Source organism: Solanum tuberosum, unplaced genomic scaffold (genome assembly GCF_000226075.1).
Source record: "Solanum tuberosum cultivar DM 1-3 516 R44 unplaced genomic scaffold, SolTub_3.0 scf00543, whole genome shotgun sequence".
Taxonomy (NCBI): Eukaryota; Viridiplantae; Streptophyta; class Magnoliopsida; order Solanales; family Solanaceae; genus Solanum; species Solanum tuberosum.
In genome coordinates this window covers 139,396-156,595 of record NW_006239467.1, presented here as the reverse complement: position 1 = coordinate 156,595, position 17,200 = coordinate 139,396, and the positions used below count along the sequence as shown (strand labels likewise).

Genomic DNA, 17,200 nt, shown 5'->3' with positions numbered 1-17,200 from the left:
GACCCTCCCCCCCCCCCCCCCCAAACCCAAAAAAAGAAGAAAGGAAGGGAAACCAGGAGTACTAAGCCAGACATTGGAAGAGCTTATGATATCATGTGAGCTGAGAAGGTTTACATTTTGTAACAATTAAGATAGCTGCTGGGGATAGGTGGAGGAGGTGAATCAGGTACGGAACATCGATGTCAAAATTCTCTATATAGTAAATGAGAGTCATTTGGTTTCTTTGGTAGTTCCAAAGGACTGATGCGGTGACACGATTTCTCATATACTACATCTTGGTGATGGAAGCATTGAGCAAGATGATATTTGAAGGGTTTTACAACCAGTAATGGGCAGGATATTGACAAGTCTCACACTTACCATTTGCAAATGATAATTCAGTGTCTTCTTTATGCAAATGAATCTCAATTAACATATCTGAGACAAGTGATTACTGTGGTTCCAAGCAGTTTGTGAGAATCAATTTAAAGAGGTGTGTAGTTATCTAGGTCGGAGAGATGCACAACTTCAAACACAACTGTTATATTGCCTAGCTAAGTCATAGGAAGTGTCCTACTGCAATATAACACTTCCTAACCATTTTTGAAGGCATTTTAGGGCTCCATGTTAACTGGCAAAAAAGTTGTCTCCACCCCGTCAATCAAGTGCTTAATATGCAGATCCTAGCAGAGAACGTAGGGTGTCAAGTGGCTTCCCTACCTACTAAAACCTAGGTATGCCTCTTGGGGCAAAGAATAAGGAGTTGGAAGTGTGGAATGAGATTTTGGAGAGAAGTGAGAGGAAACTAGCAATATGGAAAGGTCAATATTTGTCTTTGGGCGGCAAATTAGCATTTATAAAATTAGTCATGGATGGCCAACCTACCTATACGACGAGTCTATTCCCTCTGGCCTCTACCAGGCAACATAGAGAAAAAAACCAATAAGGTAAGAAGAGTATTCCTATGGCAGGGCAACCACTAGAAGAAGGGGTACAATCTAGTCAAATGTGATATGGTGATCCTTAGCAAAGAACAGGGTAGTCTGGGCATAAAAAAAGCTAGGTGCACACAATGAAAGTTTACTGGAGAAATGATTGTGGAGATTTTATTGTGAAGATATGGGCATATGGCACTTTGGAGGAGATTCATTTCACAGATATGGCTCCAGATATGGGCTCCTGAATAGCTGGATTACTGAGGTGACCGGTACATTTGGGTGTTCTATGTGGAAATAATTAGAAGCTTGTGGCTCTCTTTCAGTAATAACCTGAAGTACACAATTGATAACGGGAAAAAGATAAGTCTCTGGAACCAATTCGGGATTGGGGAAGAGAAACTGAAGACTACCTTTCCAGATTTGTACATTTTGAGCTTGCAACAGATGGACAAAGTGGCCCAAATATGGAGTTCTCATTGGTGGAACTTGATTTTTAGGAGGGCCCTAAATGACTGGGAAATACCAGTGTGACTGAATTGATGCAGGTCCTAAATGCTTTCCCAGGAGTAAATGCAGGTCCTGGTTTGCCAATTTTGAAGCGGCACAGTCAGGGGTCCTTTACTGTGAAATCATACTAAAGGAGACTGAATTACAGTTACACAATGACAACTATCTGGCCTTGGAAACTGATTTGAAAGGTTAATAGCCCTCTCAAAGTCTCATGCTTCATCTGGCTGGTGATCAGGAGAGTCTGTTTAACCCACGAAGTACTACAGAGAAGAGGTATATATATTTGCTCAAGGTGTTTTATGTGTGAGAAAGAGGCAGAGATAAATAGTCACTTATTCTTGCACGACAGAACAACTGTAAATCTGTGAAACATGTTCTTATGTATACTAGGTATAAATTGGGTAATGCCCAGGACCTCCTTTGATTTGCTGAAAATATGGGAATGGTTGGGGAGAAGAGGATCACAAGAAGACTGGTGGAGGAGCATTCCAACATGTATTTGGGGGACATTATGGAGAGAGAAATGAAAGAGGCCATGATGGAAAAGCCAGCATTCTCCAGAATATCAAGTTGAAGAGTTTTAGGGGTCGTTTGGTAGGGTGTATAAGAATAATGCTAAATAGAGTGTATTAGTAATGCTTGTATTAGTTATGCTTGCTTTTATTATGCAAAGATTGTTTCTTTATGCATTGTTTGATTTTGTGTATTAAAAATAGTATGCATTGCATAATTGTTTTTAAAAATATTTATTTACAAAAATACCCTCTATAAATATGGTGGAAAAGATATAAAAGAGGTTTTGAGGGAAAATTGAGTTTTTAACCATGCTAATGCATGCATTAAAACCCTTGCATTACTAATATATAGAAATCCATGGTATTAGTATACACACCTCAGGGGTTGGCCTGCTGGCAATTGACTTGAGCCTTGGGGTTTGCTCCCTTTCAAGGTCTCAAGTTCGAAACCCACTGGGTGCAAACAATTTCTGAGGGCCATCGGACTGGGTAAAACCTGAATTAACCGTGGTGCACTTGCGGGAAACTCCTTGCCGAGGGCCTGTGCACCCCCGGGATTAGTCGGGGCTCAAAGAGACTCGGACACCCGGTGCAAATCAAAAAAAAAAAAGTAATACACACCTCAATATACAATAGAGTGTATAACTAATGATACATACACTAAAAAAGTGGATCAAACACGGTACTACTAAGATAAAAAGTTAATGCATGCATTATTTTTTCTAATACACTCTGTGAAACGATCCCTTAGTCTTTTGTAATTGTCGTGTAAACAAGGTATAGTGGGAGAGATAGATAGTTTAGTTGATTTCATAGGACAATTGTAAAGTCTCATGTCTAAATTTGGTCTTGATGATACCCCCTGGGGTTGTAAATTCCACCCCATCAGTTTTTACCTGATGGGTTTTTTGGTCTGAATGTACAGTTACCATAATCAAATAAAATAATCAATTGTTTAGTGTTGCCTCTTTTGGAGGTGCTCATTAGAAAGGAAAAATATGCCTTAAATCCTTGATGATGATAATGAAGCACACATTAAGCGAGGCAAAACACAGAACATGTTTTGAGCCTCGCTTCAGGGCTTAAACGTGCCTTTGACAACACTGCTTAGCACCAACTATGTGCTATTTTGGTGTAATTTTCAGTTTTCCAGTATGCAAATTAGTTGGTTCACTTTAACCAGTTAATTTTTGGTTCTCTCTTCAAACAGGATGATGGGACTCCTGTGTCAGTATTTGCTCTCTCAGGAAGTAGCACAAATGATGGACATCTAGCTGCTGGCCGGAATGGAGTCAAGAGACTTCGTACAGTAAGCTAATTATTGTTTGTAAATTATGAATTCATTGACACTTCACCTTACCTTACAATCAGAGTGTTACTTCTCTTTTTTTTTTAGTTTATGGGCATGGTTCGTTTCTAATTATTGGACTCCTTGATGCTAATTTCTTCTCCTTATGTTTTTCAGGTTAGGCATCCAAATATTTTGTCATTCCTTCACAGCACTGAAGCTGAAAATTTTGATGGTTCTACTGCCAAAGTTACCATCTATATTGTTACTGAACCTGTCATGCCCCTCTCTGAGAAGCTTAAGGAATTAGGATTAAAAGGTACCCAGAGGTATGAATTTACTGTGGTTCATTAACTTCTTACCATTCTATGCCTAAGATGGACCGATTACATGACTTACCTGAATTACCATAATGGTAGCATGAGTTAATTTTTGAGTAGTTGTTATATCAAAATGCATAATTCCCCCAAAGCCTAGCTCAAGTGGCAAAAGGTGGAGGATTTGTGGCTTAGGTCGCAGGTTCAAGCCCCACACCATGCAAAGCGAAGCCCAGTATTTAAGTGGAGAAGGGTAGAGGGGCGGGCCCATTATCTACCGAGTTTAGAAGGCTGTGATTGGTCCAAAGGGCGGGTCACATACGGATTTCTCAGTTATCAAAAATAAATAAATGCATAATCTTCAACTTTTAAGCCAATAGTATCTCCTAAGCTTCAAGAGTTTCAACCTGGAACTAATGTGTATTCATTTTCCTGAATTTGGTATATATAGTTCATTCTAAGGCATCAATTTCATTTCCTTATACGCCCCCCTAGGGCTTCAGTGTAGTGGTAAGAGCATAGCACTTGATGTGTGGGTTAGACACATCTCACGAGCTCGAACTCTGCTGGAGACAAAAGCTTGGTAGTTAGGTGGAGAAAGTGGGGGGAGGTCATTGTACACCAAGTTTTGAACTGTCAGTCAGATGACTGTTGGAGATTTCTTGGTTATAAAAAAGATTTGAACATTGTAGGCTTGAATGGGTAATGTCAAGAACCACAATTCAACTGCTTCAGCATTGGAATAGAAATAGAAAGAGGAGAAAAAAGTATTTATGTCGGAACACAATGCCTGTTTGCATCTGGTGAACTGTAGGGAATAAAAAGAATGCTAGATATTATGAAGACAAAGCAAACCCCACACAACAGTTCAAGTCTAATTGTACACTTTTGTTTTTATTTTGGTGCAATGAGGTATTTTGTAAATGAAGCAGAATCAATACTCAGACTCTAAGAATCCCTACAAGATTAGAAAAGGATTCTTCTTTTGGTTTATGCACTCATGTACATATATCAGCACTTGCTCACTGCTGTTGTTATTATACAATTATCTTCTCTAAAAGTAAAAAAGAAATTCTGAAAAACAAAGTGTTTATTGGGACTTGACACTGGTGTCTAATGATGTTTGGCTGAATAAAAATTGTTGGTTCTCCTCTTGGACTAGGATTACATTTTCAAAACTGTGAGGCATGACAAATCATATATTTAAAACTTCCAAAAAATGTTATTCTGTCTACTGAGATTAAATTATTGGCCATGCCTACTCAATCTTGGCAATTCCTTCGTGTGTCTTGATAACTTAAGTGTCCTCACTCTGAAGCCATGCTGTATAGTGTTGAGAACTACAGTTTATTTTACACTTCATTTGATGGTGGCAGGGACGAGTATTATGCCTGGGGGTTGCATCGAATAGCCAAAGCTGTGAGCTTCTTAAATAACGACTGCAAACTAGTAAGTATGCTTTTGATTAAATTTCATTTGTTCTCCATTTTTACTGAGTGCATCTATTGAAGCTTCTTTAATATTAGTATAAAAATAAAATGTCTTGTTGTAGATTTGCTTATTGATGCTTCTTATGAATATCTAAATGGCTGAGCCATATCGATTTTTGGCGTTGCACATAGAAGTTGTGACACATAAGTTGGATCCTTAGTTTCATTATACATTCCTTAATGAATCTGAATGCTGAGCTTGGGCCAAGCATATCATGAAGCGTGTACCTTTAAAGCCTGAAACATTTTTCTTTCATCTGCGGTGAAAGCTTCCATCTACTAGCTATTAAACTAGGGTTGGCCTGAATCTGATCCCTTGACATAATGGTTAGGAGATACTATAGTGTATCTTTTATGTCTATTACTTCTTTCGCCCTGGTATATGTTTGAGGTTATTTTATCTTCTGCTTGCAAACTTTACTGGATCACTGGAATATTTGATGGATTATTTTGAGTTGCATTTTTACTAATGCAGGTTCATGGAAATGTTTGTCTGGCTAGTGTTGTTGTTACGCAAACTCTGGACTGGAAACTGCACGCCTTTGATGTTCTTTCTGAGTTTGATGGACACAATGAATCTGCTGTTGGACCAATGCTGGTAAACTATGATTCAGAATTAACTCACTGGCAACATTTCTTTTCACTTCTATACCATACCAAACCTCATTTTCAACTGTGAACAATAGGATGGACAACTAACAGATTTTTATGGATCTCTATAGATGACACTTAAAGAAAAGATAGGAAAAATGAAAACCTACTTTTTGTTTTTCAAGGCTTACAGCATGACAAACTAATTATCCTTGAAACTATTTTTAATGCCCCTTTTAAGCTGAAGATCTGTATTTTCCTTTAGAGGATTCATATAGTCAAGCCCAACTGATTTGGGATTGAGGTGCAGTTGATTGATTTTTGATGCCATTCTCCAGTATCTCATGCTTTACTACTATTTTTCATTTTTCCTTTGTCACACAACAATAGTTCAATACAGGTTAATTGTTTATCTTTATCTGTGTGTAGCAATATGATTGGCTTATTGGTGCACAATACAAATCAAAGGAACTGCTGAAGTCCGATTGGACCACAATCAGAAAGTCTCCACCTTGGACTATAGATTCTTGGGGTTTGGGTAGGTCTTTCCTGTGTAACTGTTTTTTCTTTCTTTTTGATTGGTTTAGTTGTAGTCATTATTCAATGGTAATATACTGATAAGACTAAAAAATTTGGCTCTCTGTTTTCTGAGGTTTCACTATAATGATATAGATTGCAGTTATGGACCTTACCATATGTCACTGAGAGCGTTAAAATCTAAAATGCTTTAACGTTCAGCATTTCCCCTGCTAATGAAATGATTGCTTTTGCTGTAACTTTTCTCTTAGATATTATCAATGTTGTAATGCTTGAGTATTCATTATGGAATCACCATTTTCTGGATGCAAAATGGTCTGGAGAGCTTTTCGCTAATCTATCAAACGCTCCAGAGTTCTTAAATGTTCTTTTTCAACTGCAAATTAATCTTTTGATGCTGGGTATTGCTAGGCTGTCTTATCTATGAACTGTTTTCTGGCACCAAGTTGAGCAAAACAGAGGACCTGTGCAATACTGCTTCTATTCCAAAGGTATGCTGCAACATCACCGAGTTATTTGCTTCTCTATCACCTGTCTGATTATACTCTTCTTTATCTTCTGGTGGATTTGAAAAATTCATTTCATTTGCAACTGGCTTATTTTCCTGTCTCACAGTCTCTACTTCCAGATTATCAGCGTCTCTTGAGCTCTATGCCCCCTCGCAGGTTGAATTCATCAAAGCTTCTTGAAAATAGTGGTAATGTTTTTTGTTCAATTTTATTGTTTGTACATTAATTAAGTTCTTCTATGGACACTACTTTTCTCCTATTCTACTGTTGAACTGTTGTTTTCTCCTTGAATTTAGTGATTGAGGGTATTTATTTCACTAAGTTCTGGACTTCTTGTAGCAGATGTGAGTTAAATATACGTTTGAAATGTGTTATGTCACCATCTGCCTGTGATCGACGTTTCAAATCCAAGGGTTCGATGCTGAAGTGGGTTTTATTCTCCACAAATAGCTAATCATTAGTCATCATGGATGATTCAGACAAAGCTTTTCAAAGCTGATCTATTTTACAATTTTCTTCTTCCTCCCTAGTTACAACTCATGAACAAGAGGTCATTGTTGCTTCTTTTTGAACTAGTTTTATGTGTTGTGATATATTCGTACGAAAGAATGATTGCAGAATTCTATAACACGCTAGTTATGATAGTCTTAACTCCAATTGCTATCTACTTCACTGAAGATAATCATGTCAATTTTCTGTACTTTGGTCGTCATTTTTGGTAGTCTAATTTGGATACTTACCCCCTCACAAAGGCGTTGCCTTCTATAACTTTATCTTATACCTGGCTACATGTTAGTTTGTCACTTTTGTATTGATGCACCTTTTGGGTGGTCAATCAGGACGGATCAAATCGTAGCTTTTTGGTATAAATAAATGAAAGTAAAATTGCAACATAGATATTCGTGTAATACATATAGATGTCCATTTCCTTGTGTGTGTTGTGCATTTCCAAGTTTCCTATTATTGTTTTTTTGATAAGATAATGGATTTCATAGGAGGCATCAAGAAGATGCAAAATTTACAGAGCATAGAAAAGTAAAAGACATTGTTAGCTCTATTACAAAAGGCTAATCTAATGTTAAGGAGCTAACAAGTTCCAAAAAAGCTTCAGGGGAATTGATAGAGGAAAAATTTCCCCAGCTACAGAGAGTTGTTAAAATGCTAGCCCTGAGAATGTAGCTTGGGGAAGAGGTGCCTTCAAAGCATTTATTTTCTCTGTCTGTCCAGACACACCAAAACATGCAAGCAGGGATCATTTTCCATACTTTCCTGATTGATTTTCCGACCTTCCATGAGCTCCAACTAACCAGTGCTTCCTTAATGCTATCTGGCATAACCCAATTTAGACCAAAAACTGAGATGAACATGTTCCATATGCCTGTGACTGCTGTACACATGAAGCATCTGTTGACAATGGGGATTTTCCAACTGATGTGGTTATCTTGGGTGAGGGAGGCTTCATGAAGGGCTAGCTAGCTAAAACAAATCACTTTGTTGGGGGGGTGGGGGGTGGGGAGGGTACCTTGGTTTTCCAGATTAACTTCCATGCCCAATAAGTAGCATTTCATTTTGAGCACATAATGAATAGTATGCTCTGAACCTTCTTATGGTTTTATGTCCTCTATGAACCTTAATCTATCTTAACAGATCAAGCCATTTTGACTCATCTTAGTAGAATTCATTATGTGGAGCTAATGCTTGAGTCTCTCTTATTAATCTGATGCTGCTTCCATCACTCATTTTTCATGCACATTTATTGTTTTTACTCTTCTAGGATTTTGTAATTATCACTTTACCCTGGATTTATCTAGTCTTGTTTTTCTCTTTTTAACTGACTTGAAGTGATAATGTTAATACTCTGTCCAAAATATATCATTCACATGCTGGATCTTCACTAAAGATGCTAATCATGCATTGGCAGAATATTTCCAAAATAAGTTGGTGGAGACCATTCAATTCATGGAAATACTTAATCTCAAGGATAGTGTAGAAAAAGACACTTTCTTCCGTAAGCTTCCAAATCTAGCAGAGCAACTTCCTCGTGAAATTGTGCTGAAGAAGGTAATCCTTTTTTCTTGCATTACAAATTCTAGCGAGTTAAATAAAGCAAATAGTTTTTTTTTTCTCAAAATAATTAAATTAATTGTATGAGCAAATCTAATATTTTCTCTTTTTGCAGTTGCTTCCTTTGCTAGCTTCTGCATTAGAATTTGGTTCAGCTGCTGCTCCTGCTTTAACTGCTTTGTTGAAAATGGGTTCTTGGCTTTCAACAGACGAGTTTAGTGTCAAGGTTGAACTCTTTTCTTGCTCTTCCCTTTTCTTTATCCCGAGATTAAGTACGTTTTACTTCCAGCACAGTGATCACGTCTTCTTTTTGGTGTTTAGTTTCTGTTTTAACGTGTATTTTGAACTGTGGGCATCTATAATAGGTACTGCCTACAGTCATAAAACTTTTTGCCTCCAATGATCGGTCCATTCGAGTGGGTCTTCTGCAGCATATCGATCAATATGGGGAGTCATTATCTGCAAAAATTGTTGATGAGCAGGTGTGAAAATATTAGATGAATTACGGCTATAATTTTTCAAGCATACCGTTATACTTATTGAGGGGATACCCTTAGTAATTCATAATTTTGTAGCACTTGGATGGTATAATTGCCTGATAAAGCTTTTGATCAGGTTTATGCTCATGTGGCTACTGGGTTCTCTGACACATCTGCTTTTCTCCGGGAGTTGACACTTAAATCTATGCTTGTATTGGCTCCTAAGGTGTGTACATCTTGCATATAGGTCCTGCACTTTTATTCTAACATTTGAGAACAAATATCTGGTTAACTGGCATTGTTGTGCGGCACTTTACTGTATACCTGAACTAGAACATGCCATTGTATTTGATGTTTTGACTTTCCTCTTGGAAGTCTGGTTACTGATGTTCTATATGCATTGGTATTGATTCTTAGCATTACATGTGATGCTATAGTGCATATTGTTTCTTTGGTTGTTCATCCGTAACGATATCGTGTTTCGTAGTGATTGAGTATGTTGAAGTGTGTGACCGTCTCATTTAAAAGCTTGAGCTGTTATAGAGAGTTTACTTTTATTTACTTAATTATGTCCTTCAACACGCCTCCTCAGTGCAAGCCTAATTCTTTTTTATGAACTAAGCCGTGGAAATTCTTTTTTGATAATGGGTGAAGTGTGTGTCCTCTAAAATCTTAAGCTACTAGAGAGAGTCCACATATATTTATTTAATTATGTGTCTTCAAAAAAGTAGTTCCATAAAGTGTCCCTAGTAACACACTAACTAATGCATTTCCAAAATTTTATTGCAGCTCTCACATCGCACTATATCGGGATCTTTGTTGAAATACCTCTCCAAGCTACAGGTGTGAATCGTACATGCAAAACTAGTAGTTTTCTTGTGTATGATTATTTCTTTGCTTCATAGTGTTTGTAATATCTATCAATCAACAGGGATTTGTCATACTGCAGGACTTATTCCTCTTATCTAGGCTTATTTGTTTGCTCCTTAGGTTTTAATTTTCTATTTATGGTGTATGTAGGTTGATGAAGAACCGGCAATTAGAACAAACACTACTATATTGCTTGGAAATATTGCTGGCTACCTCAATGAGGGGGTAAGGAACTGTCTTGGTTATCATACCACTCCAGAATTTAATTAAGTTATAATATTTAAATGTCTACTGGATTTTTATTAGTAAAAGAGTTTAAGATAGACCCTATCCTTCTCGATATGTGTTTTACTTCTGACATGATAATTAATGGTTTTTTTCTGCCCGTAGACAAGGAAAAGGGTGCTAATAAATGCACTCACTGTTCGTGCCTTGCGTGATACATTTGCTCCTGCCCGAGCAGCAGGTAACACCGTATATGCTTTGTATCCAACATTTTCTTACCAGCTAGTGATAATTTTCTTATTTGGTAGTTGGGACTGAGGTGTAGTTATTGTTGTTATAATTATAATTTTCTTGAGTTCAATATATTCCTGAGATTTTTTATTGATCTTCTTCAAATTCCTGAGTCAGTCTCTGCTTCCTCTTCCCTTTTTTGTTCCTTGCTCTGTAATAATGGATGTTAAATTTTATTTTGCCAGGTATCATGGCTTTGTCTGCTACCAGCTCTTACTACGACGTGACTGAGATTGCAACCCGCATTTTACCTAATATTGTTGTATTTACCATTGATCCAGACAGGTAATCTTCTCTTAAATAGTTGCACTTACTGTTCTTTGAAAACTTGTCCTTGTTAGGAGTTAGGACGTAAGATATCTGATATCACATGGAATCTGTTTATGCTAGTTTTCAGAAGATTTTCTTTCCAGGATCACTTTACATCTATGACTGAATCTCTAGTCAGGGTCAGCTGTATGAATCCTTATTATCCATCTTGCTGCATTTGACCCCATTGCATTCCAATAGTCAAAGGGACACTTTTTGGGATTGCTTTAGCTTCATAAGAGTAAGAAGTTTTTAAGCTTTGCCATTACTAATATATTCACAGTTAAGGAGCTTGCCTTTGCCATAGAAGTAATGTTCAGCTGGGCTTTTGGAAGGTGAAAAAGAAAGATGCACGGCATGGGATGTTGCGCCAGCCTCCACTTGTACTTATGTGGACCATATAGAAAGATAAATTGGAGAGCTTTTGAGGGAATAGAGAAGGATCCTGTATACTTGAGGAATAACCTCTTATCCCCTATTTCTTTTTGGTGCACCCATGAGATCCCAATAAGCATAGAAGATTAGGTGGTGTTTGTAGAAAACCATATATTTTGGCAAGGTTTGTATGTTTTGGTATACTTCTTGTATATGTGGATTTTTTTCTCTTTTTAGTAATGTTTGATTACTTTATTATAAAAAAAAAGGAGTTTGCCTCAGCCCAAATAGATTTATACCTATGCACTTGGAACTCCATGGCTTTAGTTCTCTGTGGCTTTCAAACTTATTCGTTGATAGTAGGCCTCGGTTAGGCTATCGGATAGCTATGATTTTCAGAATCCTCATGGTTGACGGTTTGATAGATGCTTAGGCTGACAGATTCAGCTATCAAGCATGCCATGTTAACGGATTCAAACATGATGAGTTCCGTCGCTGTCTGGATGATTTATGTGCATTTCTGTATTGTAAAAATCTTTCAGCAAGTAAGAAATTGCTTGTAGCCATTAGTGAGGTGTAGGTTTTTTTACTTTGTGGAGTATATTGCTCGTCATTGTGTGGAAGTCAACTCAATTTACAGATAGAAGACAGGCAATCCTAAATATCTGCCATTTCTAATGTATTTGGAATCTTTCCCCTGCCAAAATGGCATCAAAGTTGTCTGCCTGGGCATCGTTCATAGTTTCTGAATCACTTTGTTGTGTTTGAATCACTTTGTTGTTTGGAGCAGATTAATTGTTGTGTTGTTGGAAAACTTTTTATGATTATGTTTGTGCATGTACTCTATCATCACTTGTTTCTTTTCAATGGAACAGTGATGTTCAATCAAAAGCATTTGAAGCAGTTGATCAATTTTTGCAATTAGTCAAGCAGCACCATGAGAAGGTATTTTAATGCATTTATTTTTATTTTGCACATTAGTTGTCCCAATTTTAGCTTTGAGTTGTAAAGCTTGCCTTTTATGAAGCTGCGTTCAGAGCTTGAGAACAATGGTTTTCTGCTTTTTTGAGTCATAAAACTTGGGGCATTATCCCTGTGGAGACAAAAACACTAGATTTTTCTTCCATCTGTCCAAGCCTTGGTGGACGGAGTTACTTGGTACCTGTACTGGTGGGAGGTTGCAGGTGCCTTGTAGAATTAGTCGAAGAGGTACACACAAGCTTTCTGGACACCACGGTTATAAATGAACTTGGGCATTATTTCCTTCATGGACCCCTTAAAGAATTATTTCCTAATATCATTGTCTGATATACAACCTGATGCGACAGTTGTGTATATTTGGAACCAACAGGGGTGGATCTTTAATTTCAGGAGCTTTTGAATGGTTGGGAAATCCCTGGAATTGCTAATCTTCTTCATAACTTTAGAACAGTTTAAAAGGACCAACACAAAAAATGATAGATTGATATGGCAAAGGCAAAGTAAAGGCCATTACTCAGTGAAGTCATCCTACATAGCTCTTAATAATATTGGGTAACAGTCTGTTGAATGGCATTGGAAATCTGTCTGGAAAGTAAAAGCGCCTTTTAAAGTAGCCGACTATATGGAAAGAAAGAAAGGCAAGGTGTTTTGAAGGAGCAAACAGCTCTATACAGAAGATTAAGATGAATTGCCTTGCAAAGAAGATCTTGTACATGATGTGGAGTCATTGTTAGATAGAGTCCTTATAAGAAGAACAAGGACATATTCTCTTGCTTACTTTGAACTGTAATGGTAGCTTGTAGCATTGCCTTTCTGCTTAAGATATATAATATTAGTTACCTTTCTCAAAGAAATACTTGAGGATTGTTTAGCATAAGTGGAAAGAGAAGGTAAATAGAGTATCTTGTGCCCATTGACATCATAAAACTGGGATTATGTGGCATGAATATATTCTAGTACGGATAGAAGAAACTGTGTCTTTCTTCTTGTTAATTCATGTTATCATAAACTGAGCAGGCAGTGGAGTTCTGCCACTTCTTAGGTCCTTCCCGGCTATTAACTTTAAAATTAAGTAGTTTGTCATGAATCTCTCAGGCCTTCGGATACTCAACACTCGCGTATTTTTGTGTCAGATTAGAAATAAACATTTACTTTATCTGGTTTATTTATGTGACAATGTTTGACTGGTATCGGAGACATTAAGAATGAAAGAAAAACTTTTTGAGTTTTGACACATAAGCTAAATATACTAACATGCCAAAAGTTACGTTACAATTTTGTGATTTTCAACATGTCATGTCATTCTTCTAAGATCATGTCATTACGAGTAATATGGGAACGTTAATAATTAAAGAGTTCTCAATACGGAGAGGTGTCTATCGCGTTGGAATGAACCAAAAAGGAAAACTAACGTTTAAAATCTAAAGGAGGGAGTAAGTTATCCTTTTCTCAAAAAAACAAAAACAAAGGAAAGGAGGGAGTACATTCTTTTTCTATTCGTAGTGCAGTGTGCAACTGGGTCGTATATACAACGCACACATGTACACATTAGTTACATGCGTAACAATGTTCTTGTTCATTATGGTGTCATTTCTTCTACCATCACGTACCTTTCTTGATTCTTTGTACCATTCTTACTTGTGTTTCTTATTCTCTCCCTTGTGCATGTTATACTCATTTCTGTGTTGTCCTCTCTTAGACTAACACTGGATATACCAGCACCACAAGCATGGGAACTTCATCAATTCCTGGAAACGCGAGTTTGCTAGGGTATGTAAAAAATTGAGCATTTTATGTAGTCATTTTGTTGCTATTGTAAAAGTAATTGCTAGACATTGCATTTGGGCAAGCAGCTGCAACACAATCATTTTATCGTCAGTTCCTTATAGAATTTCCCAATTATGCTTTATCTGAACTTGACTATAATTATCTCAAAATTTCTGTTACTTGTCAAGATATGAAAATTTGGACGGTGTTAGTGAAGCATTAAAAATATTTCCATCTCCTAAGTCCTAACTATTACTACGGGAATATTGTCAAGAACCGTTGAAGCATGTATTCGTCACGGTTATGGGAGCTCTGTCATTTAACCTCACTTCTACAGTTTTTATTTCCTGTAATATTTTCAGTAATATGGCCTTATTCTCATATTGCAGTTGGGCTATGAGCTCACTGACCCTTAAAGGCGGTAAATCCTCTGAGCAGGGTTCATATGCTCCAGCTAGCTCAAGCATGCCTCCTACATCTGCAGTCCCCGATTCTAGCTCAAGTATGCAGCTTACCAATTTATATATTTTGCAATATGCTTCAGGGGTTGGCTGATAATGATAATTCTCATGCTGCTTTGTTCAAGTATTAATTATATGCTTATGAAGAATTAACACATCTCCAACTTGATACTGGTTTCTGAATTCAACAGTTGCAGATAGTTTGAGTATAACACCAATTCATGTTAGCTCCAGCACAGATATGACAGATCAACATGTGCCAGTATCCCCGTCATTAAATGATGGATGGGGAGAAGTTGAAAATGGTCTAGAAGGTCTTGACGGTGATAAAGATGGTTGGGACGATATCGAGCCCCAAGAAGAGCCAAAACCATCTCCCTTTCTTGTGAATATCCAAGCTGCTCAAAGACGTCCTGTCTCTCAACCAAAACCACAAGGTAATTACAATACCTGTAAACTATGTGTTCCTCTATAGACTTATGCTCTTGGATTGTATTCAGGCAAGTCATAATAATTAAGTTACAAGTATAGCTTAGAGCCACACAGACATAGCAAATTGAAAATTAGATGAGGGCCGATAAACAAGGAGATTCTACTGCTGCTGAAACTCTTAACTGTATTTTCGTCCATCAGAAACTCACATTTCTGATGGAAGTGAATTGCCTTGAGTCGCTAATAGATCAGTCTCATATCTACATTGTTTTTTGTGTTCTAATTCTTACAATATTTCAGTTGCTAGTTTACGAGGAAGTATAAAAAATGATGATGAAGACCTGTGGGGATCGGTACCTGCTACTGCTCCTGCTCCAAGAACTAGTTCCCAGCCATCAAGCACTAGATCAAGTAGAACAGTTGATGATGATGAGGACCCATGGGGTGCCATATCTGCCCCTGCACCTTCAACAAAGTCTCTGAATGTGAAAAAAGGTGGATCACTAGATGATACTGACCCATGGGCTGCTATTGCAGCTCCTGTACCGACTTCTAAAGCTAGATCTTCAATTGGACGAGGCCGAGGAAACAAACCTACAGTTCCTAAATTGGGTGCCCAAAGAATAAACCGAACATCGTCTGGAATGTAAATTACACAATCAAGGGTCAACACTGAAAGAAGATTTCACAAGTCACTGTAAAATTTTCCCTCATCAGGTGAGTAAAAGTACCAAAATGAAACAACTGAAAATTGTGTTTGTTTCTAGATTTTTAATTTTTTTTTTTGTGGAATTATCTTTTAAGCTTCATGGGGGTATGGGTATAATTTTTAACCCCTAGTCTAGACACTGTATTCTTTTACACAAAACCATTGATGCAAAATTCTTTGTAGTTCATGAGAGTCGTTATATGCAGTTTCAACATTGAATTTTGTAGTTTTCTTTTCTGTTGGCAACTGAATCAGCATTTTCATCTTTTCACAATTGGGAACCACCACCACCTCTTTTTTTTTTTTGAAAAAAAATAATCAATGGTCACATTCATATTCAATGCTATCTACGAGTTTGGTATAACCTAGTAACTTTAAAAAATTATCTGATACGTACAAATAGCTTACTTAGAAGGTTTTTTTTTTTCATTCATATTAGAGCTCATTAAATTCGAATTCGTGTTGGAGAAGGATATTTTAGTTTCGAATGCTATAGAGCGTTTTTGTCCAAAAATAATTTCATGTAAAAAAAAAAACGGCTAAACATTAATAGTTTTAACAATAATGACGGCTAACATTAAAATTGGTTAAAAATATTTGATAGAAGGTATTAAAAATAGTTATTTGACCTTCCGAGTTCATAATTTTCCAACTTCATGGGTTGTTTTGAGTCATTGGATTCAAAAATTAATATTTACACATACTTATTAGATTTTTTTAAACACAAATACATAATCTAAATAAAAATTATTGAGTCCGAATGAATCGTACATTAATTATACATCTACTCTTGTCAACTACTCATGTGATGCCCCCTCAAATTATTTAGTCCAATAGGAGTTGAACTGGTTTTATTGGATAGGAAAAAGTCAAATTGCACAAATATTAAAAGAGTTTTATTTCAACTCCAACTTGCAAATAAAAGAAAAACTTACCTTTTTTTAAGTTAAAGTAAAGAGTAACTCTTTCTTCTCTACCAAAACCTTAAGAATAGACAAAAAGAGAGAGGAGTTTACATCAAAAGGTATTGTTATGATTTATTTTTTGCTCCTTTATTGATTTCTTCATACAAGATTTAATATTTTTGTTCAATGATGACAATTATAATGAAGTGAGCATTTTTCAATTTTGCTAGTAGAATAATGGATAATTTGTAAAATTAGATTTGGGAACTAAAAGTTAGCTCAAAGGGAGAACGCATGTGTGATTCTTTCTATCAACATCCCTTTATACCTAGATTCAGACATTCTTTATTCGAAGTTCCACTATTTGATATGGAGCTTGACATTATTCACAATACACCACCGCCATAGAGTCCGAGAGCATCCAATGAACCTGATACTAATATCATATAAAAATAAAATTTTGGGAGAAATTTCATCTTCCTTTTTATTTATTTTTTAAAATATAAAATTCATAGCTGCCCTATGCTACCTTGTCCCAATAGGACTATAATTGTTTCTTTCCCCTACCATAATTACAATTTGCTGTAATTACTTTACTAGTAATCACTAGTTTTATGCATTCAGATCCAATAATTCATTAGTTTTAAGAAAAAACCCA

General features: G+C 36.6%; 1 protein-coding gene across 1 annotated transcript in view; it reads left to right on the top strand.

The window, feature by feature from the left end:
• LOC102584596 (probable inactive serine/threonine-protein kinase scy1) overlaps positions 1-15,863 on the top strand; it is a 17,380-nt gene extending 1,517 nt beyond the window's left edge. The window contains exons 2-21 of the mRNA XM_006365270.2: positions 3,153-3,251; positions 3,408-3,559; positions 4,924-4,996; positions 5,513-5,635; positions 6,058-6,166; positions 6,577-6,656; positions 6,781-6,862; positions 8,596-8,735; positions 8,854-8,964; positions 9,104-9,220; positions 9,354-9,443; positions 10,007-10,060; positions 10,238-10,312; positions 10,478-10,553; positions 10,789-10,888; positions 12,163-12,232; positions 13,968-14,038; positions 14,425-14,537; positions 14,688-14,933; positions 15,229-15,863. Coding sequence (XP_006365332.1) covers positions 3,153-3,251; positions 3,408-3,559; positions 4,924-4,996; positions 5,513-5,635; positions 6,058-6,166; positions 6,577-6,656; positions 6,781-6,862; positions 8,596-8,735; positions 8,854-8,964; positions 9,104-9,220; positions 9,354-9,443; positions 10,007-10,060; positions 10,238-10,312; positions 10,478-10,553; positions 10,789-10,888; positions 12,163-12,232; positions 13,968-14,038; positions 14,425-14,537; positions 14,688-14,933; positions 15,229-15,578 — 2,331 coding nt within the window. The 3' untranslated portion in view covers positions 15,579-15,863. The remainder of the gene's footprint in view (positions 1-3,152; positions 3,252-3,407; positions 3,560-4,923; positions 4,997-5,512; positions 5,636-6,057; positions 6,167-6,576; positions 6,657-6,780; positions 6,863-8,595; positions 8,736-8,853; positions 8,965-9,103; positions 9,221-9,353; positions 9,444-10,006; positions 10,061-10,237; positions 10,313-10,477; positions 10,554-10,788; positions 10,889-12,162; positions 12,233-13,967; positions 14,039-14,424; positions 14,538-14,687; positions 14,934-15,228) is intronic.
• Positions 15,864-17,200: the final 1,337 nt, after the last annotated feature.